Genomic DNA, 24,420 nt, shown 5'->3' with positions numbered 1-24,420 from the left:
AAGGTAACAGCTTTCTTTGAAGGAATGACAAATTGCATATTATACCATTATTTCATCTTTTTGTTTGTGCAAAAAATGATAGAAATAAAAATGCTGCACAGTTTGGAAATGCATAGATACTTTTGTAAAATGAATTACTGTGGGGCAAGATAGACAGTTTACAGCAGCTACTGTGCACTGGAAAAGCGTGAATAGCAGTTTGACAGACTTTCCTATTGATGAGATGACCAGGAGGATCAAATAAATACATTCTAGAAAATGTGTGAAAATGCTAGTCATTTTGGTACGATTGAGGGTGGTAAAAAACAATCATATCAACAGAGATAAAAACAACAGTGTGGTGATTGAACGCTTTTGTACATTCCATGGAACAACCTTGAGCTAAGAGTAATTTGTTATCCATTAAACTGTCGAGAGATTGAAACAGTAGCATGTTTAGATGGTGCTTCATAATCAAATTCAAGATAAGAGCTGAAAATCAAAGAAATGCAACCGTGAATAAGTATTACCAGATTTCAAGTGAAAATAAAATTTGCTTGAGGAAAAAATCATCTAGAAAATGTCTGAGATATCCATTAACGAATGATCTGGTTAGAATGAAGGTGTTATTACATTCAAAATGGACTGCACATGATCATCAGACTGAAGAAAATCAACATGAGGACACAATGGACCATCCAGAAATCATCATGGCATTGTCTTTTCTTCATCTACACCACACTCTGAGGCACGTGAGAATCACAAGATGAACCGTCTTCTCTAAAAAAGCTGCCAGTCACAAAGAAATTGAAGACAATTTCAGACTCTAAACTTCTCTTGTGGTTGCCTTCACATTGATGTTCGTAACACCTGTGTTCTTGGACTATGGCCACATACACACACGCAAAATACACATCAAAAAAAGTGAGAGAAAAATTGCCAGAAATTGCTGACCTAATCACTTCACACTAGCACTCGTGTCTAACGTAGAACATTGCCCTCTATATATAAATAAAATTGATGTATTAAAAAAACAAACAAACAAAAGGATGCTGAATATCTGTCAATCACAGTCCATGATACTCTTTGGAACAAGTAAGGAGAGAAGATAGAGAGAGATGGAGAGAGTAGAGCAAATAGACACACACATTTCAACAGATATCTTAGCTGGCTTTCGTGGCTCTGAGAGGACCATACTCGCTAAAGACAGGTGGACACAGCATTACACAACTCTGCGGGTGGACACCCCCCAGGCGAGACAGCTTCCGTGGGGTGTCGCCGGCCGTCAGACTGGTGCAGTCACATCGGTGCGGCGGTTCCTCTGAGGCTGGGAATCCATCCGTCATCGTCGTCGTCATCACCTCGCCACCGACTCTGTCTTGGGACTGGAGGCTGGGGGCGGCGTGGGGAACCGCAAGCGCAGCTTCACGATCTGCTCGTAGATCTTGAGCGAGGGCGCCACCTTCATCCCCGTCAGCTTCACGATTTGCTCCTTGGTCAGCGACATCAGCTTCTGCCCATCAATGTTCTGATGTGGTGACAGAACAATATTCAGGAAACATTCTTGAGAGTGTAATGCAAAAAATCATTTAGCAAACTGTTTGCTTACCATCAAATGGTTCATGGCTTACAGTTGTCACAAATATCTAGAACATACAACAGGACTTCCTATTTGGATCCTTTACTTCAATAAAACCCACATAAATTCAACTAAAAAAAATCTTCTGACACCATATAACTTCAAAGATTGTAAATCTTGAATGTATTACAAGTACACTCTATTTGTTGCAGCAGCAAACCTTATACCCATATATCATGTTAATAAAGTCATATGACTACATACAACAGGACTTCCTATTTGGATCCTTTACTTCAATAAAACCCACATAAATTCAACTAAAATTTGTAAAAAAAATCTTCTGACACCAGATAACTTCAAAGATTGTAAATCTTGAATGTATTACAAGTACACTCTATTTGTTGCAGCAGCAAACCTTATGTACCCATATATTATGTTATCAAAGTCATATGACTACATCACTACTTAAACTTGGAACATCCCTGATTTGGCAATCACACATATAAAAACAACTATGCTTTACAATTTCTCTACATCACTCATGATCTACTGTAGTCCATGCTGTGTTCTCATTCAAATCAATTTGCTTCATCAGTGATGTATAAACTACATAGATGACACTCGCCTAACGAATTTTCTGGGATACAGATAAAGAATTGCACAGATATTAGAGAGGTTGTCTCGTGGTCCGGTGACTAACCTGTCTGCGGAAGCAGTCAGCACAAGAGCCTTCCCCTGTCTCCTGCAGGAACTGTACAACCTCCAGAATGCCCCAAGTCCAAGGGTTTATCATCTTCTCTGTTTGCGATTGCCCACCGCTGGGCGTGGCAGGCTGCTCCGGTGCCGGCATGGGCTCACCGGGTGTGGCTGGACTCGTCTGGGGGCTGCTGGCACTGGAGGAGTGCCCCTGACGCCCTATGGGACTCGGGAGGGGTGATCGCTGGTTGGCCATAGCCTGGTGGAGGTTGTAGGGTGGGGGCGGTACTGGCGGTGGTGGCGGCTGGAGTGAGAGTGGGTGTGTCGGAGACACTATTGAGCCAAGCGTGTGAATGCCCTGCATCGACGCCCGTTTGGGGTGTGGTGGTGGAGGGGGGTACCGCTGCTGCACAAGGAGGGACTGCAGGGGAGGTAGACGCTGAGGGGCTGCGCTGTGGCCGTAGCTAGCCTCAAGGGCCTGGGGTGGGAATGGCAAGAACTCTGCTCTAGGTTCCATTGGCGACCTGGGGATTCCTCGCATGGCTTGGGTGAGATGGGCGCCATACGTCGGAGGAGGTCGACTGACGGTAGGGGACAATCCTGTTGGGCTGGAACCTGGCAGACTAGTGGGAGACATCTGGGGTGGGTTGATATGAGTTTGCAGCATGGATGTTGGCGAGGGGGAGCGTACATTGACCGGCATGCAGAACTCCTTCGGTGGTCTAGACAGGGCAACCATGTTGCACAAGTCACGATTGGAAGGGGGCCTGAATCCTGGGAACAGGCTGGGATGGGTAGGGGAGGGTTGGGTACTGCCCTGTAGATCAGAATGTAAAGGGAGACTGGCGGGATGTGGAGGAGGTGGAGGTCTGGGAGAAGAGTTTGCTACACTAGCCTGCTGTATGAGGCTTTGAACTAGGGCGTCTGCACTGCTCAGCATCCGTGGCATCCCTGGCTGCGGTGAAGGGAGACTAACAGCTGGAGAGCTCCCCAGTGCGTTGATCAGACCAACGTGGGGATTAGCCAGGCCCTGAGGGGAAATGGCTCCAAGTGCAGATGCCTCCTCTGAACTCAGCTGCCCTTTCCGCTGCATTTGCTGCTTGGCTAGGATGTCGCTGATCTTATCCTGCATGAGGAAGCTCTGTATTTGTCTCAGTTTGGCAGCATCCTCAGGACTCAGTGCTGGGGCCTGATTGATGCGGGGCGCTGCTCCAACCGCCGCTTCCTTCTTTTTCATCTGTGCACGCTCTTTGGTGGTCGGCAGTGTGCTGGACTGATGCTGAGATGTCAAAGACGTGTTGACATCCTTGATCACTTTCTGGACCTGGGCTTGGGATGCCAACTTTGATGCCGCGGAGGATGGTGCTGTGACTTGCTCGCTCTTGCAGGATGACCCCTGTTTGCTGCTCTCCTTCTTCAGGGGAGGTTTACTGCCTTTGTCTTTTGTCAATTTGCTGGGAGGATTTTCGCTTGGCTCTACTTCAAATCGGTAGGGGTCATCGGCATCGCCACTGTCATCTTTCACCAGACGATCTCTTGGGGTCACCTCTTTCAGTTTTGGCCTGGGCGAATGCTGCTTGCTGGATTCCTTTGCAGCAACAAATGAAGAACCCACCATGGCACCGCTTGAACTGCTAACAGATTGCTCCTTTGTCACCGTATCTAAAACCTTGTATGACTTATCAGACGAGACTGACTTAGTGGCAAATGCAGTCAAATCTGCTGTCAACGTTCTCCTGATATTTGCCAGCGGAGTTACACTCACGGGGGTTTCCTCACTTGACGACTTTGTCAGGAGCCGGTCCAGCGTTGGCAACTTACTGGTGGAAGAGTGCTCAGCCGCGCTCACTGCAGAAGGCACGGTTGGTGCCGACGATACCGTCGCTGGCTTGCTGACATTGTTCATGGAGAATTTCACCTTTGAAACCCTCTCTGGGTGCAATCCTTCTTGGTGTGTCTTCTTGTCGTTGAGGATGTGGTTCAGCACATTCTCCGTAGACACATCATCAGTCTGCATGACCGTGGGCAGGTTCAGGAGTGTAGAGAGCTGACTGGCTTTGGCTTTCGCTCGTGCCTTCTCTTTCCTCCGCTCCTTCTTCCTCTCCTTGTCACTCTTCTTCTTTTTCTTGCTGCTACTGCTGTCTTTCTTGTGTTTCTCCTTGTGCTTCTCCTTCACCTCCTTGTCCTTTTCCCTCTCTTTCCTCTTCTTGTTCTTCTTCTTTTTCTTCTTCTTCTTTTTATCCTGCTTCGACGCCTTGGGTATGGTCACGGGTGGGGCGCTCGAGGCATCCTCAAAGTTGTAAGTCTCCATCCCAAACTCACCGCCTTTCTCTCTACCAAAGTCCTTGAAGGGTCTTGAGGAGAGAATCTTGTTGCACTGCTTGTGCTCTACATGAGACCAGTTCTTCATGGTGAATTTGCCCGGCTCGGAGGGTTTTCCGCTGCCAGCATCAGGAGCACCTTGCTGTGATGAGCCGCTCACCCCGACAGACCCCGACGAGGAGTCGGCGGAAAGCGGTGGAGAGTCCAGGCTGGACAGAGAGGCATCCGCCTTTGAAACACAGTTGACCACACCCTTTTCAACCTCCACGATAAACTCGCCCTTCTCCGTTGTCTTGTGATCGACAATCCCATTCACAAAATCGGCGACTTTCACTCCCACATTGGGCTCTGCGGAAACAGTTCCTGTGACGTCTACGATCTGGTCCTGCGATTCACTTGCTGCTCTTGCAATGCTGCCCTCACGTGATGAGGGCAGGGCATAGTTGTGGTGGGTGGATGCATCCTTCGGCCTCCCCTTGCCGTTGTGCTTTGGATTGGGGCGGGACGTCTTCAGCTTGAGGGCAGAGGTGTTCTGGACCTTTTTCGTCAGCTGCTTCTTGGGAGGGGGCGGAATGGCGCCCCCTTCCTGGCTGTTCTCCTCATCTGAGAAGGAGTAGACCGAAGGCAACAACTTCTTGTCTCCTGCGTGCATTTTGTGCATCCTCTCCAAAGCAGGCCCAAGTGCCATTCCTGGAATGAATGAAAAGTGATACACAATTACTCCATCCTTAATTCTTCTTCATTGCACTGTATAAGAAACTATAAATCACCACTAAGTCACAAGCCATCCAACACCCTCATTATGTACCTCGTTCAATGCAATCTCATGTTTCCTACAGAACTGCGAGATTAGTTCAAGCTAGGTCACTCCATGAAAACTTTATGTTTCAAACTGAATCTGCATGATTAAATCTCCCTCTAGTTCTTTTGATATCCTCACGAGCAGCATCAAGTGGTCTGTTATGCTCAGATCTATTCCTCGATTATAAAATCAAGAGTTCTTGGTTAATTTGGGTTGTCTTGAAGCCTTTCTCATAGGTCACTTTAGAAATCTAATAAAATCTGCCACAATTGATCCCATTTCAGCCCCCTCGTGGGTAACCACCTCTGGGACCCATCACCCTTGGATTAACATCCTGAACTTGGACATTCCCAGACGATGACTTAAGGAACTGCAATTACTTTGTACAGTATCAATCCTGGACACTTAACACCATATCCACATAGTCTCTATAATACACAGAATTTATCATAATGAGCTCCCTCGTGGAGATTAGCATAAGTTAGAACAATAACGTTTTATCTGCTTGTAATATCACTTGATCTGATCTCAGTATTGCCTGGGGCAAATCATTTTTCAATAGGGCACCATTCATTTCTATATCTTAATTCCTCCATAAGAACAACAACAGCCTCTATACATGACAAAAGGTTAAAGGTTTAAATTCTCTTTCATAAACATCAATGACAAGGAATTGCATCACAATGACATAAAGAACACACTGCCCCATAACTCACTTCTCTTCTCCCCTGTGGCATAGTGTTTCCTTCTTGACGACGGCTTACACACCGGGGTGATGCTGATGTAGTCTTGCGACTCTGTAAATGACGACACATGGTCAAGTTTAGTTTGCTACGTCTGTTCCACAAGTAGCTCTTGAGGGAAGAACAATCCCTTGCAAAAGTCTACCCAAGTATTTGCTCCTGTGACAAGCAGCGCTTTAGCGTAAAGCTGCTGTAGCATTTGTGCTCATTTTTGTCAAACCACTGACATGCACAGCAAGCATAAGACTTTATGTTGGTTCATTGATTGATTATGCCAGATTTGCATCAGATGCAGGGCTGCAAAGAAGGCTTTGTATTCAACTTAGGAATAAAAAGATATAACAACAAACATAAAGTCCAGAATAATAGCTTTCATTATGTCATATTACCGGTACTTCAGAATCAGATGGCATTTTTCTCGCAAAATTCTGTGGAGCCCATGACCATCAAACTCTCAAATTGATACACCATATCATTTCCATTCCCTTCTTTCTTAGATCTTGTCTTTCTCAAGGGTCAAAGGTCAAATAGCAATACATGTGGTTGGCATAAACAATGATTACTGTTTTGTTAATTGTTACCTATCATGGGATTGTGACAACTAGAAAAATGAAACTAACAACTTAGAAATTGCTGTGACGGTGCACTTGCACAGACCTCAAATAAATCATCATAAGGAGATGTACAGTGAGTGACACCATAACAAAAAGCCTGTATGCAAGAAAAGCACACATTTTAAACGCTTAAAAGGTCTAAACCAAAACTCTCTTCTTCAAGGTACATAATCCGCTTTTTATTTAATCCTTTATCTGATGACACTAACCGTCTGATTTGACATTACAATGAAAAAAAAAAAAGAAGTCATACTCTGAAGTGGTTTCCGCCAAGCCTTACAAGGTGGGCCAATGACATACCATGTATCCTGGGTGGCTGGAGTGGGTATGAGACCATCTCACACCATCCTACGGGGTAGATGTCCGGCGAGTCGCAGTCCATCCACTGGTCATACGACCGGTCCCACCCGTCAAAGTGCACCCGCAGGAGGGGGCCGGCCACTTTGGTCACCGTGGTGACGCAGATGAAGCCGGGCTCAATCAGGTCGACCGCTTCCAGCTTGTGGCCGACCTTAAACCCTCTGTCTATCGTTTTCTGTAGAGGGAACGTCAGATACTGTAAAAGTACGTTTCGTGGAAATCCACTCCAGGGTTGGATGACTAATTATCAATTCACAGTCTTGAAGAACTGGAGACATAATTTTTCTCTTTCAGTCCTGGTGGGAAGGGGGGATGGTAGTAAAATTCGTATTTTGAATCTGACGGGCATTGAGTGACTGTTGGCTGGCATAAACATTGACTATCAATCAAAAGAGACTACCAATACAAATGTAGTTCTCTTGAAGACAGATAAGACATATGCACACAGAGTACCACACACCATCTACAAACTAAAACAGAATTGCTTGTAACCACACTGAGTATTCAAGATGAAGATTTGAGTGCCTAAGAAGCATGGTAACATAGACTACCCCGGTGTTCAACAGTCAAGTTAAAGGGCCACATTGGGCCAAATGCATGCAACAAGCAATTGCTTCAAGCAAAAGCACAAGCTTGTCTAGCAAAAGGTCTAGCTCAAGCAATTGCTTAAATCCATATGCATAACCTTTTTGCTTGTGCTTATACTTTTTGCTTGACCCGCACAAGCAATTGCTTGCGTTTTCAAGAAAAGGGACGTCACGCCTGTGCGAACACAAGAACAAAGGCTGGTGTGACAGCATGTATTTGAAAGGGCATGTGTGTGCGGAAACATTTCCTGACATAGCAGAAGAGCTATGAAATGACACTCATAAATGCACACACAGACGCACACACTCATCTATACACACACATGTACTGGATGATTCCCATCACTGCTTACTAGTGTAGCTCAGATCTGCCAGGTCGCAATTGGAGAGAGGTCTCCTTGCTCTCAACTGAAGTCAGACATCCTACCTGTTTTTCATTACATTTTGCATGCTAACCACTGGACATTCCTGTTGTTGAAACAAAAAACTTTCTTACACTACTTAAGAGTAATTTCTAGATTTATACCACTCCTGCACAAGTTTGGTCTTTCTTTTATGAATATGAAAATGATACTTAAAAGGGAATGCCACAGTTAAGCAAAACCTCAAGCTCATTTTACAGAGCTTAGAAAATTGTAGGCAATTGCTAGCAAGAACAAGCAAAAGGTCTGTTTTACGCATACGTTTTTAAGCAAATGCTTGGTCTCTAAGCTATTGCTTGCGGGCAGCAAGCAATTACTTGTGCTTGCTAGCAAAAGCTTTTACTCGCAAGCAATTGCTTGCTTTTATGCATACGGATTCAAATAACAGGCTAGCTCAAGCAATTGCTAGCTTTTACGCATCCGGCCCATTACCTGATGGAATATTTCAATAGGTGCAGCAACAGATTCCGTTATCCTGAGGTAGTCAACCCAATCAAAGTGATTCTCGTAGCCTGTAATGTGCAGAAATGTGATGGAAATATTTTGATGAGACTCAAGAAGGTCACACATCATAATGTACGATACTTCAAGGGAAATGGAATTAAGATTCAACAGGGCGCTGTTGCATGTACCCATGCTTACACATATGCCATGTTGCCAACATCCAAATACAACCGATTTGTATGGTGTGTTGAAAATTGTCTAAATAATGTCAACATCAATTCATCTCTTGATTCGGCAGTTGTTCCTGGCTGGTTCTGCCTACAACATCCAGATACTTCAAAAGCAAAGTTCTCTTTCTAGCTAGATGCAGAAACTTGCGCGTAAATATGTGATCTACTTTGACAGTTAACCAACTTTACATCATTGATCTCCGAGATGAAGATGATGCCAGAGTGAACTTCAGAATGTAAGAAGTAACACTAGCTATGGAAAACGATCAAGCAGTTACGAAAACTCTCTGTACTTACCTTGAAGCAGATGGCAGTCAATCTTGTGGTACTGTAAAAGTGGATATCTTCGCGCGACTAATTTTTCGCGCTTGGCCGGGTCAGAAGAGTTTCGCGTGTTTTTAATTCCGCGGAATCAAGACATCATGCACAGGAACGTATGGCAAGCAAAAATATTTGTGTGCTTTTATTTTCGCGCTAGTTTTTGGTTGCGTGAAATGCGCGAAAATTTCAACATCGCAAAAATTTCCATTTTTACAGTAGTCACAGAATAATAAAATTTGCAGAAATTGCTACAGTGACAAAATATTCCATGTTTAACGTATGGCAAGCAAAAATATTCGTGTGCTTTTATTTTCGCGCTAGTTTCTGGCTGCGCGAAATGCACGAAAATTTCAACACCGCAAAAATTTCCACTTTTACAGTAGTCACAGAGTAATAAAATTTGAAGAAATTGCTACAGTGACAAAATATTCCATGTTTACAGTACATCATGATCTACCCAAGCTCATGGACAGTGTAAAACGGCAGATTATAAGCAGTGACACTAGCTACGGAAAGTGATCACAGGTGAAAAAGACTCTGTACTAACCTTGGGGTGGCTGGAGGTCAATCTTGTGGTATTCACAGAAACCAACGGGGAGGAGTGTCGGGGAGGTGTCGTGGCAACAGAACCAGCTGCTGCTGTCCTCCACGCAGCCATCGACGGCAAGCATGAGGAATCCCTCCCGCAGAACCTCCATCACTGTGGCGACGCAGATGGTGTCAAGATGCAGGGGGTCAACCACCTCCAGCTTCATCCCCACCCTGAACTGTGTATCTTCATGTGACGGCGGCTGTTATATATTTCAATGAAAAACAACAATAGATACTAAAAGATCTCGTTTGGATAGTATAAATTCAATCTTACCGTCTTTTGATCAAAACGGTCGGACAATCCACTTCATAGACATTTAAAAGATTCTTGCTATTTCTGATTCATTGAAAGATCTTGCATCATCGCACTCATGACTATAGTATACTTCTGAACTTTTGCCATAAACCAAGCTTCTTCTTAGAGCTAAGACATTAGGGTTGCAACGCATAAGGTAAACATAGTGAAGCTTAACAAGGCAAGTGCCATAATGTGTCTCGCCCATTCACGTACAAGAAATTGTACGCGAATGGGATATAACAGATAAAAAGAGATATAACAGGGTAAAAATTTATGGCAAATAATGCCTCCGGCCACTTCGTTGGCAGAGGCATAAAGAGAAACGTGCCATAAAAACTTAACATTGGGCCCTTCAAGTTCGTTGACCCCTGCCTGTGACCTTTGACCTTGTGGTGACCATTCACTCCCCAAGGGACATCTACCATCCAAGTTTGGACCTATGGATCAAAAGTTATGACCCATAATAGAAACGTGCCATAAAAACTTAACATTGGGCTCTAAAAGTTTGTTGACCCATGCTTGTGACCATTGACCATGTGGTGACCATCCACTCCCCAAGGGACATCTACCATCCAAGTTTAGTCACCAATGGAGTTATGGATCAAAAGTTATGACCCATAATAGAAATGCGCCATAGAAACTTAACATTGGGCTCTAAAAGTTCGTTGACCCATGCTTGTGACCTATGACCATGTGGTGACCATCCACTCGCCAAGGGACATCTACCATCCAAGTTTGGTCGCAAATGGAGTTATGGATCAAAAGTTATGACCCATAATAGAAACGCGCCACAAAAACTTAACATTGGGCCCTAAAGTTCATTGACCCCTGCCTGTGAGCTTTGACCTTGAGGTGACCTTCATATATTATAAAATGTGAAACTTTGTATGACCCCTCTTCCCTCCAAGTTTGATTGCAATTGAAGCCCAGAGTAAAGAGTTATTTAAGTTTAGTAGCGTTACGGACGGACGACGGACAGACGGACGGACGACGGACGGACAGACGCCGCAGGCGATCCCTTACTCTCCCCTCACCTCCGGTGGGGTCGACAAAAACCAAACAGTTACACCTAGATGCACTTGGAGAGCACAAACCTCTACAAAGGCCCTAAGGTCAAATATGTCACAGATCTGGGCACACATCCCTTTAATTAATTTGGGGTCTGGATCCTGATCCGAAGTACGATGCGAAAACTCACCATCTTGAAGATCTCCCACGGGGCATCTTCGGGGCCCCCCTTCTTGTTCCTCCCTTTGTCCAAAGCTTCTGATTTGTATGCTGCAGTAAACGGAAATTTAATCATCAGTCAAGGGGACAGATCCTTTCTAGCTGTCACTATTGTCCTCGCACTACACTCACAACTTAATTGACCTTTCACAACAAGTAACAGGAACACACAGACATCTCAGAGTTCCAACAGAAATCATTCACATTGTGATAAATACCTTTCCATTCACATGATGCACTCACTCATACTGCAAATCACATTTCATTAGAAAAGAGCACATGGTCCTTTATTTTTGCCTTTTCTTGCAACAAACTCAGTAATTTTTTTATGATTGTCAGCTCCTACAAAAATTGGCCTCTGCAGCATGTATTTTTCCCATTTTTTTTTTTGAGTGCTCTGTTTAAAACATAATGAAACATGTGTCTTCTTCATAATTTTCATAGTTTACATATTTTGCACCAAAATTTTGGAAGTAACTGATGCAAGTTATTTTAGTAATGTGCAATTTTATATTGTTCACTGTATTCATAACTCATTCTGTTTCACATCTTCACTCTATATCAATTTATGCAAACATCTGTTCTTTGATTATATTCGTTGGAAAATAGAATGAGTCTGAACACAAATCGACTAAAGAGCTCTCTGTTGCCAAGGAGAGAGAGTGCCCTCGTACCAGCAGTGGCGATGATAAGGTGGCCGACCCTCTGTGACCAGCCGACGGGGTGGATCCAGGGCGACGTCTCCTGGAACCAGAAGTCCTTGCTGGGGTCCTTACAGTTCTCATATTGCACATGGATGCGGTTGGCCACTGTCTCAATGACCGTCCCCACGATGGTGTGGGAGATCTGGCGCTTGTACACCGCCTCCAGCTGCATGCCCTTCTTGAACTTGCACTGGAGGTAGTCCTGTGGTGGTCAGAGGGTTAACAACATTATGAGCTGAACGTCCAACAGCCAGATTAGTTAAGCTTCACAATGACATTGGCTAGAAATCTGAAAGTTTCCAACTGACTTTTAAAGTTGCAACTGATTGACTATTTGCCCTTCATCCACGAAAATAAACACAGATAACTTAGTGTTTGAGTATCACAACAACGATGATAAAATCTATGGACATACACACTTGAGTTTGACTGACTTTGAATTTGAATGACTTTTAGAGCTTTTGCATTACAAGCAAACAACACATGCAGTAACTTCTGTGTATTCATGGGAGTATTGCCACATATTTGTTGTTGTTGTTGTTCTTTTAAAACTGCCAACTCTCTTGAAACTTATGTAGAAGCTTACCTTGCCTTGAAAATCAGAGCTCTTTTTCTTTTTTCTTTTTTTCTTTAAAAATCCAATAGCATAAAGACAAATATGACAGTCACCATGAGACTTTATGCAAGGAAGATATTTTCACTTGAAAACGGAGGGGCCCTGAAATGCCTTAGTAAGCCTTCAAACCTATGCTGCAAAAATATCAGAATGAATAATATGCTTCCAAATACTGGATTGTGCCTGAAAACCTTGGGGGAGGGGGGCATTTTGCATGGCCGGGAATCTGACATTTCTAATTCAACCACAGTCATTTAATCGTGTCAAACATTTCACCACAATTTTATCAGATAAAATCATCAGCCATTATTCAAACACTACTACCAGGCACAGAATATCAGCCCCCCCCCCCCCCCCCACTGAATTTTGAAAATGAAGCAATTACAGGATTAACTCAAAAATGTGGTATGATAATTGTTCCTTTTTCATCTCTTTCCACACCTAATACTTCTCTACCTCAGGATAAAATCCCTGTGCGATAGCCAAGACTCACACTGATCCATACCTTGTTCTTGGGCAGCGGTATCGTAGGGCTTCCAGAGTGCGCCACTCTGGCTAAATGCTCCTGCCAGTTGCTGCCCAGTCTTGCTAACACACCTGAACAGAGAGAGATAGTTAGGCTCGGGATCAATAACTTGTCTTTTTGAAAGGTCCAGTCCATGGTGACAATACCACACACTCGACTGATAAATGACGAAAATTAATCCACTGATTAAAGCAAGACATCATACTTACAAAAATTCACTAAATTCAAATTAGATCTGTCACTGAATATCAAGGATACCATGTTTTATCTGATGTGTCAAATCTACAACAACATGTCACAAAATATTCCGCCATGGGGAATACACTCTAATTTTCAATTCAACATACCTTGGAAATGCAAATATGGCAATCACAAACGTTTTTATTTTGTTTTTTTCCCACAAGGCAGGTCCCTATACCAGATTTTAACACAGAGAGTCGGCTTCCTCAGTCAATTAGGAAAAAAAAAAAAAAAGACGAAGGAGGAATAAAACGATCCAAGCCCTACCTTTGGGCGGCTTCATGACCCGGCCCATCTTGACCGCTCCATTGACCGGATAGCACTCAGCCATCAGGAGGTGGATGGAGAAGTCTTGGCTACTGTCCATTCCATAGCCCTCAAACCTGAGTCTGGCCTTGTAACCTGGTTGGGGAATGAAAAGCAAACAAGCGCTCTTGTCTTTAGTGCTCAACATTAATCGGCAAAAAAATTGTGTCAACTCTCATTAGACTTATGATACTCTTGCAACCTTTTTTTTTTTTTGAGAGAGAGAGAGAGAGAGAAAAGTACTTCTGCACTTCCCACCATATCACAAAACAGACAATCACCTTCAAAACATATGCAGTTCACATACAAACATGAGTCTAGGGATTTTATACTGCTTTTTCCATAGACTAAAATAAGATTTCAACTGAATTGGTTTGTTACATTTCAAGGATGAGTTGACACATTGTATGGAATTCTTTGGACCAGGTTAATGCATATTAACCTGGTCTGGCATGCTATATATGAATAGATCTCCAGTGTCTCTGTAATTCTATGATCTTTGAGGGAAAGAGAGAGAGAAATCAAAAAAAGAGAAGTCAGAAATTCTTAAATACAGTTCAGACGTCCAGTAGCAATGTGCAGTATACATCATGTTGCATACAAAGACACCACTATGAATTGGCCTTAATTACAGACTTAGACTAGGGCCTGCTTATGGATCCAGAAATATGACTCTCCAGGCTGTCCTAAAATGTCTAATTAAATGTCTAGTTTTGCGTAAGCTGTGGATGGAGACATACCGGCCATTTGAATGACCCTGGCCACCCAGAAGCTGTCTGCCGACTCGTCGGGGTCACGGTTATGGACCTCTATCATGGCACCGGTCATGTTTCCCTTCCATTCTTGAGACAGAGGTGCCTGGAAGGATCAAAAGTGGTGAAATTTGCATGATATGAGATTAGAAGATATATTGATATTCTCCTTATGATTAAGTAAGTTTTTCATTTCTGATACATGTATATTTATGTTGTATTTTATCCGCACGGACCTGCGGAAGAACAGTCTCTGGACTGAAGTATGTTGCCGTGCTTAAATAAGAGAATGAAATGAAATGAAAGTACAATATGCAATGTGTATATATATGTATATGATATACATTTTCATATGTGATGAATGAGTTCAGCACTAGATCATATTGCAGGATTTTTATCATTATAGCAATGTACAAATATGGAAAGCAAGAGTACAACGTTCAAATGAATAACTCCTGCATCAAGTTGTTTTTATCACAACCGAGAGACAAATTGCCCTTCATCGATGAAAATATTCACTGATTATTCAGCATTTTTTAGTAACAGCCATGATAAAAATCATGGGAATAAATCCCACTCGTGTATGTATGCGGATTATTTTTATCATAGATATCATTCAAAAACACAGAATGATTTGTAGTTATTAATGCTGATGAAGGGCTATTTGTCAATCAGTTGCAATAAGAGTATAACAGTTTGGTATGGGCATTTATCAATACATCTGAGATCAATATCAAACACTGAATTTAAAAACACTGCTGTACACACAAAGCATGCATGTGATTTGTAAAGGCATTCTCTATGCTTCTCACATTTTACATTGCTGATTTCCTGGTTGAAACTTACATGACAAAAGCAGCGGGTGGGAGCAGCTTCGGTGTCATGTTCCTGGAGATACAGTGACCAATCAAACTGCTGGCTGTGTCCGTTAGTCATGTGACCATTGGCAACTCCGTTGACATTGACGGACGTGGAATGTTTGGCATTGAGAAACAGGTCCCTCCTTGGGGGGAACAGGGGCTGCGGTTTGTGCTCCTCAAAGAGGGTAGGAACCTTTTCCAAGAACACAATTCCAAAAGAAAATCCACAATCAGCAGGTACAGTATACTGTAAAACATGATATATTCGCGGCATGAAATTTTCGCGAATTGGAGCCGACAGCCTTTTTCGTGGCATGAAATTTTCGCGAATTGCTACTGAGTACTGCTACTGGCATTCAATGCATGTAGTGTATACAAAAGCTTTCGCGTGCATTTTAATTTCGCGAATTTTGGCGCTCGCGAAATTCGCGAAATTAAAATGCACGCGAAAATTTCTCGTTTTACAGTATTTTGGTCGATCACAGACATAATTGGTCAAAAAATATCAAATCACTGTCATATCTGAGACTGCTATGATCATAAAAAGAAATAAAATCAAACTACACCGTGTAGCTGCTGATAGTTAACATCTTCTCTATAGGATAATTTTTTTTTTTTTTTTTTTGCACATTAGGATTGAATACTTTGGTTTAATAACTGCGTTTTTTCAGGATCCTGGAGAAATTCATTAATGCACTGCACATATCTGTGAACGAGGCATTATATGTTTCATGAGTATATGTGTACATTTGTGTATGTGTGTGAGTGTGTATATATATTAGTGTGCTCCTCTTTATATAGGTATCCCATGGTACATTCACTAACACCAATAATTAAAAAGAAAGAAAGAAAGAAAAAAATGATAACCCCCCCCCCCCCCCCAGGATTTAAGCAGCAATCTCATCTCTGTAACATGAGCACACGTGAGATAATCACACAAGTGTCTTGTTAATGGCCCACAGTTAAAAAAATATAATCTGTTATACATGTCAAGCAAGGTTTCAAACTAGCACCTTCATTTCTATATCACTTTCACATGTCAAAATCAGGCAATGTGGAGGAGTTATGGTGGTCACGTGGATAAGACCACATACTCTCAATCCGTGGTTCAAGTCTGCAAGTATTAGCAGCAGTGCTTATCCTTTATTCATTAGAATTTCTTCCTATTTTGCTTCTTAAAGGGACTTATCAGTCATTGGCCTAAATGATGCTTGCTCAAGAGCACTTGACTTAAAGCCGCGGTAACATGGGGATACCATGCAATGCAAAGGCTGGCCCTACTTTGATGTATTTGGAAATCCTTACAAATAGTGCACAGCTTTATCATTGACCTCTTTATAAGTACACACAGAGCCAAAGAATCTCAACTGCAGTCAAACGTACTGATGAGTATATATGCTTCAATGCACATATTCGCCGACGGGCAATTCTACTGCAAAACGAGGAATGCTTGCGTGCAATTTTGCAAATTTTGCAGCAGCCAAGATTCACGAAATTAAAATGCATGTGAAAGTTCTTGTCTACACTAAGCGCACTGAATGCTAGAGGCAACTTGCGAAAATTTCATGCCGCGAAAAAGGCTGTTGGCTCTAATTCGCTAAAAATTTCATGCCGCAAAAATATTGTGTTTTACAGTATTCTAGCAGGTCTGTGCTAGCCACGGCTTTCGAATCTACCCCAGTGGGTGGCAAATCAATAATTGTTTCAATTGGGTCAACCTTCTTCTCTCCCATTACTAGGGGGTCTTTAATCCTTTAAGGCCACATAAAAAGAATCCAAACTCAAACTCATTGCTGTGCATATCACTCTGGCCTCACCTTGATGTTGTTCAGGCTGGTGTTGAGGTCCCCGCTCGTCTTCTCCAGTAGCTCCCCTTTCTCTCGCTTGTACACCGCAAACTTCTTGGTGCACTGGACGCTGCAGAAGGGGTAGTTTCCACAGTACGACAGGAAGCGTATCGCACGCCACATGGTGCAATACGCACAGGGACCTATATCCATGGAGAAGAAAAAGCAGAGAGTAAAATCAGCAGTGTGACTCCAGAAAACGTGATCACTCCCCTGAGCATACATGTACATACTCGAAGATCTATCTTTAAAAGATCTCTGTGTGCTTTTACAACACAAAGTGGCATGGTTTAGAAGCCTTTTCTCTACGAGTGTTTCTATTGAATGAAAAAAATGCCATAAATTAAATGTGGGTAACATTACAAATTTTCTTTTAGTAGGAATACATCGTGTAGTGGGTAATGGGCAGTGATCCCTTGGCCACCTTTGTAGGTGGTCTATGTGAGGTAATGTGGGAGCTGGCCTTAGGCTCACACAGCTCGGTATCTTTTTTGGCTTTTGCCTTCTCCGATTTGTCAGCTGGTTCATCCATGCTGAGAACGATAATCACGCTTGTAAGAGAGCACGAATTCAGTTCCGTATTTCCGCAGATTTCGATGATATTTTCCGATTTTTCGGTCAGATAAAAATCGCTTCGCGATCGAACATTGCGCTGGAACGAAGATGGCGATTGCGCGCGGAACAGCCTCTCATATTACGCAAATTCAGCCAATGGCTAATGCGCAGCCAATGGCTGAATTCTCTACCGTACATTACGAGATAAAATTTGTGGTGTATCGTAGGTCCCAAAGTCCTACTGTGAGATTCCCTGCATTACTTGCATGATCATCACAGCACAACAGCCACATCATACCATGATACTCTATTGTACTGCACTGTGTACATTTTGCATCTCGGTCTAGTTGCAGCCATCTTGGTAATTTACCCATCTTCCCATGTGACAAAGAATGTGCAAACTGATCTGTAACCTTATAATGTGTGACTTCCTGGTTCACCGCATTTTCAAGTTCCCCCGCTTCACCCCACATTACCCTGTATTTTATAGTTCAGTAGAAGCAGTTGGGGTAGTAGTAATATGTAAGGTGATGGAGGTAACAAAAATTTGCTGTAACAAGAAGTAATACAAGGTGTCCAGTAAAAAGACACTCTTAAAACATGTCTGACATTGGTTGCATTGGATGGGGAAGTGGATGAGACTACAAAGAAAAGAACCACATGGCTGTAAGGTGTCTGAAGCTGAGATGCTTACCAACTTCCCTCCCCTTCAACTCATAGAAGGGCATCCCCTCAAAGAGGGCATCATGGTTCAGCCCGTTGGTGTCGGGAGACTGCTGGGTGTGGTTGTCCAGCGTGAGGACATCGATGTTCTCCTCCGAATCGCTCGCCCGCCCGTTGGCCCCCTTCTGCTCCCCGTCAGCTGCCGAGGCAGAGGGAAGGCTGCTCTCTACCTTTGGCAGCGGCGAGGAATCCGCACTGGGTTGCAGGAGGTAAAGGCCGTATAGGCTGCTTGAGGGCATCAGGGTCTCTTCCGGGAAATCCGAACTCTGGTGAGAAGGGAAGGTAAAGACCTACAAATTAATCCTCGATATATTTGCCTGTTCTCCCAAGTTTTACAAATACACACCTGATTTTGTCGGACATTGCATCTGTCTCCTGATGCTAGATGATAACTTTGAAATGAATAATTCCTGCCATCTTCTGAAGGAATCATTCAGGAAAAGCTTGTTTGTTTCTCTAAGGTTTTTCATGCTTCATGGCTTTTTCGAAAAAAAACAAAAACTTGCAAGCTGCTTTCATTTTTCAACACAATTATATCAAACAGAAATTCTGTATTTCTGTTGATTTGTTGCTACTGAAAATGTTCCACTTTTGTCAACGTTTAAAGAGGATGTATGTGTTGTTCCAGCCTTACACACTCGTTTACAACAATAACGCAGAGACATTGTACTCACAGCTTCATTCTCAGTCATGCTGCTGTAGGTAGGGTGTACACTATGGGGGTCCTGGCTGAGAAGGGGGTCGGCCCCGCCCTTCATATACTCCCCCATCTGGGATCGTGACTGGTAGGGCAGTGTGGAACATCCTCCCGATCCCAAACCTGGTGGCAGTAACAGAACATTTCAATTAACGCTGGGATGTAGAATTACAGGTGGGCATCCACCCACCAGGACAACATCATTATCACCACCAACATCATCATCATCACAATCATCATCACCATCATCATCAGCAGCAGCATCCTCATCACCACCATCATCACCATCATCATCAGCAGCAGCATCCTCATCACCATCATCATCACCATCATCATCAGCAGCAGCATCCTCATCACCATCCTCATCACCACCATCATCACAATCATCATCAGCAGCAGCAGCATCTTCATCACCACCATCATCACCTTCATCATCATCATCAGCATCCTCATCACCATCATCATCACCATCATCATCATCAGCAGCATCCTCACCACCATCCTCATCACCATCATCATCACCATCATCATCAGCAGCAGCATCCTCCTCACCATCATCATCACCATCATCATCACCATCATCATCATCATCATCATCCTCATCACCATCATCATCCTCATCATCATATGAGGAGTAAAGATATCTGGCAATAGATTAGCATTCTTTGGTTTGCCATCAATATTCCACAGCAGACAACATTTACATGAGCATCAGAGAAGCATGTCACCAATCAAAAAGGGCACGTCAAATATTCCTTGAATTTTCATTATTACAGGCCCTAACTTCAGCTGCCCCACAGCTGCACAAGGGTTTTCTTCTTGATGTGAATAATGCATTGGGGCAAAGATTCTCAGATGAAGATAAGCTACATGTACACTACTCAGCATACTAATTCTAAGGTGCCATGAGTCTATCTGCATTTGTACCTAGCCATCACACTGCCTGTTCCATGACAGAAGGTCAGAGTTCAAGGGAAAATACACACACACACACACAAACAATAATTTCATGGCAAATGTAGAGTCCATCCTACACAGTTTATCTTTTATCTGAAATTGTTGTAATCACAACTGCATGCATGTAAAACCAAAATAATTTATGATGTTGAAACTGTCATGCAAATTCTCATTTTTTTTAAACACATCTGGATAAAAAGTAATACAGATACGACACGTTGTACTTGGTTACTCCACATGTTCTTGGTATCACTTTTTAATAAAGAAAAAAAAAGCTATACAACAAAGTTCCATGACATGAACTGCATGAGGCATACACAAATCTTGTTTACATACATGTCAGCAAAGACAAATGCATGCTATCAAGTGTCAGTGAGCTCCTCAATCTCACTAAATAGAGAAAATGGTTGAATATCACTTACCACTGTACGGTGGTTCAGAATCAAGGGAGTTCTGTAAAATGAAAAAAAGAAGAAGAAAAAGATGCAAAGATGATAACAAATCTGTACAGTTTTTTAGGCACAAGATACAACAAAATGACATACAACAGTGGCGGATTCATGGGGGGGGGGGGGGAAGCACTCGGCACGCACCCCCTCTTTATTTTCTGTTAAAAAACAAACAAACAAACAAAACAGAAAAAAATTGAGGGGGAGCATCTGCACTCCCTTTTAGTTTTGTAGAGGTGCCTCCCCTTTACAGAATTCCTGGATCCGCCCCTGTACAAGAAACAGAAACAGAGCAGAAAGCTGTATGTGATACAAGGTATATCTCAGGGAGGTAGTACTGGGTCAAACTTTTGAGTTGGGCATTACAAAGGCATTGCAGGTACTGGCGAGCACAGCCATTGTAACAGCCAGCACTTAGGTCCCTATCATTTTTTACTAATCATTTTGAGAAGGAATTCAGTCTGTAATGATAGTGAGCCAGAAGGCAACTATGAGTCATCTAGCATCCTGTATTAATGGAAACATGAAATATTTTGCTTGGTCACACGAGTATGACAGTGCTTGCACATTGTAGACTTTCCATTGCTTGGTGCATAAAATGTCAGTATTCCTCAAAGTCATTCAACACCTACATAGGTATTCAAATGTTATCATATCATTATATTATTATGTACATTCTTCACAACAAAGGGAGTGAAGCCTTGATATAAAATCTGAGCATTTCATAATTTTATGGTCCCCCATCCCTACTATGTCACGCATGTTTTCTTTGTAAAAATTCTGCAGTCGTGTGGCAAAGGTGGTTGTTCTCACATGCCTTCAGAATGGTGTTAGCCAACAACTGATGAATGACACTCGTTCCGCACCATAGACGCCTATGTATCTTTTCCTATTGAATTCTACATTCTACTGCATTATTACCTCCGCCAAGGAAGAGGGACATTAAGTGATCATCGGTGTTGGTTTGTCTGTTTGCAAAATAACTAAAAAAGTTGTGAACAGATTAAAACGAAACTTGCATTGAGAAATGTTGATATTGATACAAGGAACACCTCATTCAATTTTGGTAGTGACCAAGGAATTTTTATGGATTTTTGAAGGATTTTTCATCTTTTGGAATATCAAGTCTTATAAGGTCAACGAATTTGGGGTTCAAGCAGCGCATATTGGAGGTTTACATACACGCACTGAAGCGCTTGCTCTGCTCGGGCCAGGTGCCATGCAATGACGTAAACAAAAAACTTCTATTTTGGGAAATTGCATGCATGTTATAAGGATGGAAATGAGTTTCTGGCTTGGCGGAGGTCTGTGCTCTCCGAGTGCTTGTAAATAGCATTCTTTTTTCTTTCTTTTTTTGAGTGATATTTCTATACATGAGTTTGACATCAATATATATGATAGAGTAATGACCACAGGTTACAATGCAGTGACTGGCTGACACTTTGTTCACAGCATAGGCCCTACAGGAATTAGCATTTCAAAGCAGAAATTTCTAGAGCACATTTTACCCAGTCTCCAATTAAGTTGATTTCTGTTATCAAAAGTGCAAGAAAATTGGCTTTCATAGTGTCGTTCAACTGCTGTATGTTGACAAATGTCTTTATCATGTGACATACAAAAAGAGAACAGAAAAGTCAAATATTTTCATATTACCAGTGCTAAAAATGAAGAAAGAGTATGAAACTGAAACAAAAGAGACAACACAAGACTGTAAATAAACATGGATACATCTTAGCTTGACAGCATGAAGGCAGATTTACAGTCCAGACCGTACATAGGATCCTGGATAATTGATAATAATGTGCTGCAAAATCTATTTAAAAAAAAAAAAAAAAAAAAAAAAAAATGATACTAACTACACTGGCACAAGGCTTAGTAATTGTACTTTTAAAATAATACATTTCATTTACACTAGACCCATATCTAGAACTCTATACCCAAACAAATTATGATGTAAAGAATTACTGGGCCAAATTTTGGCATTATCGTGAAAAATTACCCCACTCATTTTCTTCACACAGTAAGTAGCATTGCGTGTCAACGTGTCACACCACCTGCATTTACTTAACACGCAAGCACGTGCACGCTGAATAAGAGGGGTAATTTCTCATGATAATGGCCAAATTTTATAGCTTACAGGAATATTGTAAAAGAAAGTGGGTCAACCTAATTCGGTCAGTCAGTGTCGCCATTTCCATGCTACTGTCCACTGATATGACTGAGTGAGTGAGTTGCTCGTGCTTCCAACTGAACTTAAAATTTACTTGCACTGGCACACGATATTAGTTTTAGGTTGAAATGTATGTTGTTCACATTGTTGTTTTGTTTAATAAACAGCCAACTGCACTTTATTTAAATACTACAATAGGATGAGAGTAACACACATGGCCACTCATAGGAAGCTTAGGGAAAAAGGGGGAAAAAAAATTAGATTCAAGTCAGACTCAGAATCTGCAATGACATTGATATTGACATACATACAGTAGGCCTAGGTTTGACAAATTCTCTAGGAAAAAGGTCGATATTCTTCATACTATATTGAAAATATCATGTCTAAACTTTGACAAATCAATTAGTGAATACTGCCATCATTTCTGGGAAGAGGAGAAGTTAGACAGCTGACATTATTTAACTTTTAATTGGCGTCTACGTGCACAAGACGAGTGACCGAATACTCGATATTCCACACACTTCTCTTCTCAATTCTGCGGTCGTCGGTCTGAAGAAAAACAGTTACGAAGTTCGTTTAAAGATCACTTTCCCCGTGATATTTGAAGAGAACACATGACTCACCATGGTTGTTTCCTCAGGTACCGTTAGCATTTACCAGATTGGTGCATGACGACCACAGCGTGATGGAAACTTCGAAAAACTTTGGGCGACATTTTGGCAGAAAAAAAGATTTCGGCTGACTTGAACTGAGATAACCCCCTTTCGACGAGCTCACTCGGTTCGGCAAGCTTGCTCGATCCAGCCAGCAGCTCTCTCGATGGAGTAAATAACAACAGGGCATGGGTATTGCGCATGCACCGACATGTGAGTTCGGGATGTACGTGGAAAATCACTCAATTTGATTGGCTCAATGATAAATTCATTGAAAGAAATTGTATCGATATTAGAGTACAAGTAATCATATTTTTCTGTGCCAAGCATTGACGAAATAGACAAATCTGCCCTGATAATCCAGAAAGGGGTGTTGAATAGTGTTAATTTGTGGGATTTTACGCCATCGCTGATACCGGAAGTCTTCCCAGGATCAACCAATGAGAAATCTGGTTTCATTCCACTCTGGCTGACAGGTACATGACACCAAGATATCGACACGCGCAAAGTTTAAAACCCCCGTACATCCTGTTCCAACGTGAATTTATTTCATCTCGCACACAGTGCTTAAACAATTATAGTTTATCTTTTTTGCTTTTATTTTCTATCCTGACAAATATGTAATATTGTCTGTATACAGATATGAGGTAAAATGACATCAAGGACAAGATAATTATCATAACTGTCCGACAGCTCTGATTATATCAAAAGTTTGAGATATTATATATAGGCACCTACTGTATTTATCTCGAAATAATATATTTCATGTTGCTTGTATGCTGTATACATACAGTTTTTTTTTTCCAGCAAATAATGGGGGGGGGGGTGGAGGGGAGTGATGTATATCAACCTGTTTGTAAAGTATGACAATCACATATACTTGCAATTTTACATAATTTTCATAATCCCATGACAAAAGATTTTGTTTGAGACGCATATTATCAATTGATGGCTTTTGAATACCGGGCTTGGATATTGCTGCCTTTACACTATTATTACAGCTGAAACTAGCAATTTGGCAAATACATTCTTCAGAATTCACCTTACAGATTCCCCCCCCCCCCCCAAAAAAAAAAAAAAAAAAAAAAAATCAAAAAATCAAAAAATCAAAAAATCAAAAAACCCCAAAATATTGTTAAACAATATCTAA

General features: G+C 42.1%; 1 protein-coding gene across 1 annotated transcript; it reads right to left on the bottom strand.

Moving 5' to 3' along the window:
• Positions 1 to 102: 102 nt before the first annotated feature.
• Positions 103 to 23,356, bottom strand: LOC139721667 (uncharacterized). Its single transcript, XM_071632998.1, has 17 exons — positions 23,241 to 23,356; positions 20,421 to 20,451; positions 19,019 to 19,164; positions 18,316 to 18,610; positions 17,037 to 17,209; positions 15,206 to 15,412; positions 14,348 to 14,465; positions 13,569 to 13,703; positions 13,041 to 13,132; positions 11,890 to 12,121; positions 11,187 to 11,266; positions 9,647 to 9,890; positions 8,537 to 8,616; positions 7,036 to 7,270; positions 6,095 to 6,175; positions 2,259 to 5,266; positions 103 to 1,507 (listed from the first exon to the last, which is right to left on the bottom strand). The coding sequence occupies exons 1-17, from the start codon at positions 23,268 to 23,270 to the stop codon at positions 1,337 to 1,339; spliced, it is 5,358 nt and encodes a 1,785-aa protein (XP_071489099.1). The 5' UTR covers positions 23,271 to 23,356; the 3' UTR covers positions 103 to 1,336.
• Positions 23,357 to 24,420: the final 1,064 nt, after the last annotated feature.

This window comes from Diadema antillarum, unplaced genomic scaffold, assembly GCF_040938485.1.
Source record: "Diadema antillarum isolate AM-2024a unplaced genomic scaffold, OU_Dant_1.0 scf00000146, whole genome shotgun sequence".
In the NCBI taxonomy this organism is placed as follows: Eukaryota; Metazoa; Echinodermata; class Echinoidea; order Diadematoida; family Diadematidae; genus Diadema; species Diadema antillarum.
The sequence above is the reverse complement of the archived record's forward strand: the minus strand, read 5'-3'. Positions and strand labels throughout refer to the sequence as shown.

Coding starts and splice junctions, on each gene's coding strand:
- LOC139721667 (XM_071632998.1), bottom strand. CDS start 23,270: ATGCTAACGGTACCTGAGGAAACAACCATG. Junction 13,133..13,568: donor GGTCATGAAGCCGCCCAAAG/GTAGGGCTTGGA, acceptor CTCTCTGTTCAG/GTGTGTTAGCAAGACTGGGC. Junction 7,271..8,536: donor CTATTGAAATATTCCATCAG/GTAATGGGCCGG, acceptor TTCCCTCTACAG/AAAACGATAGACAGAGGGTT.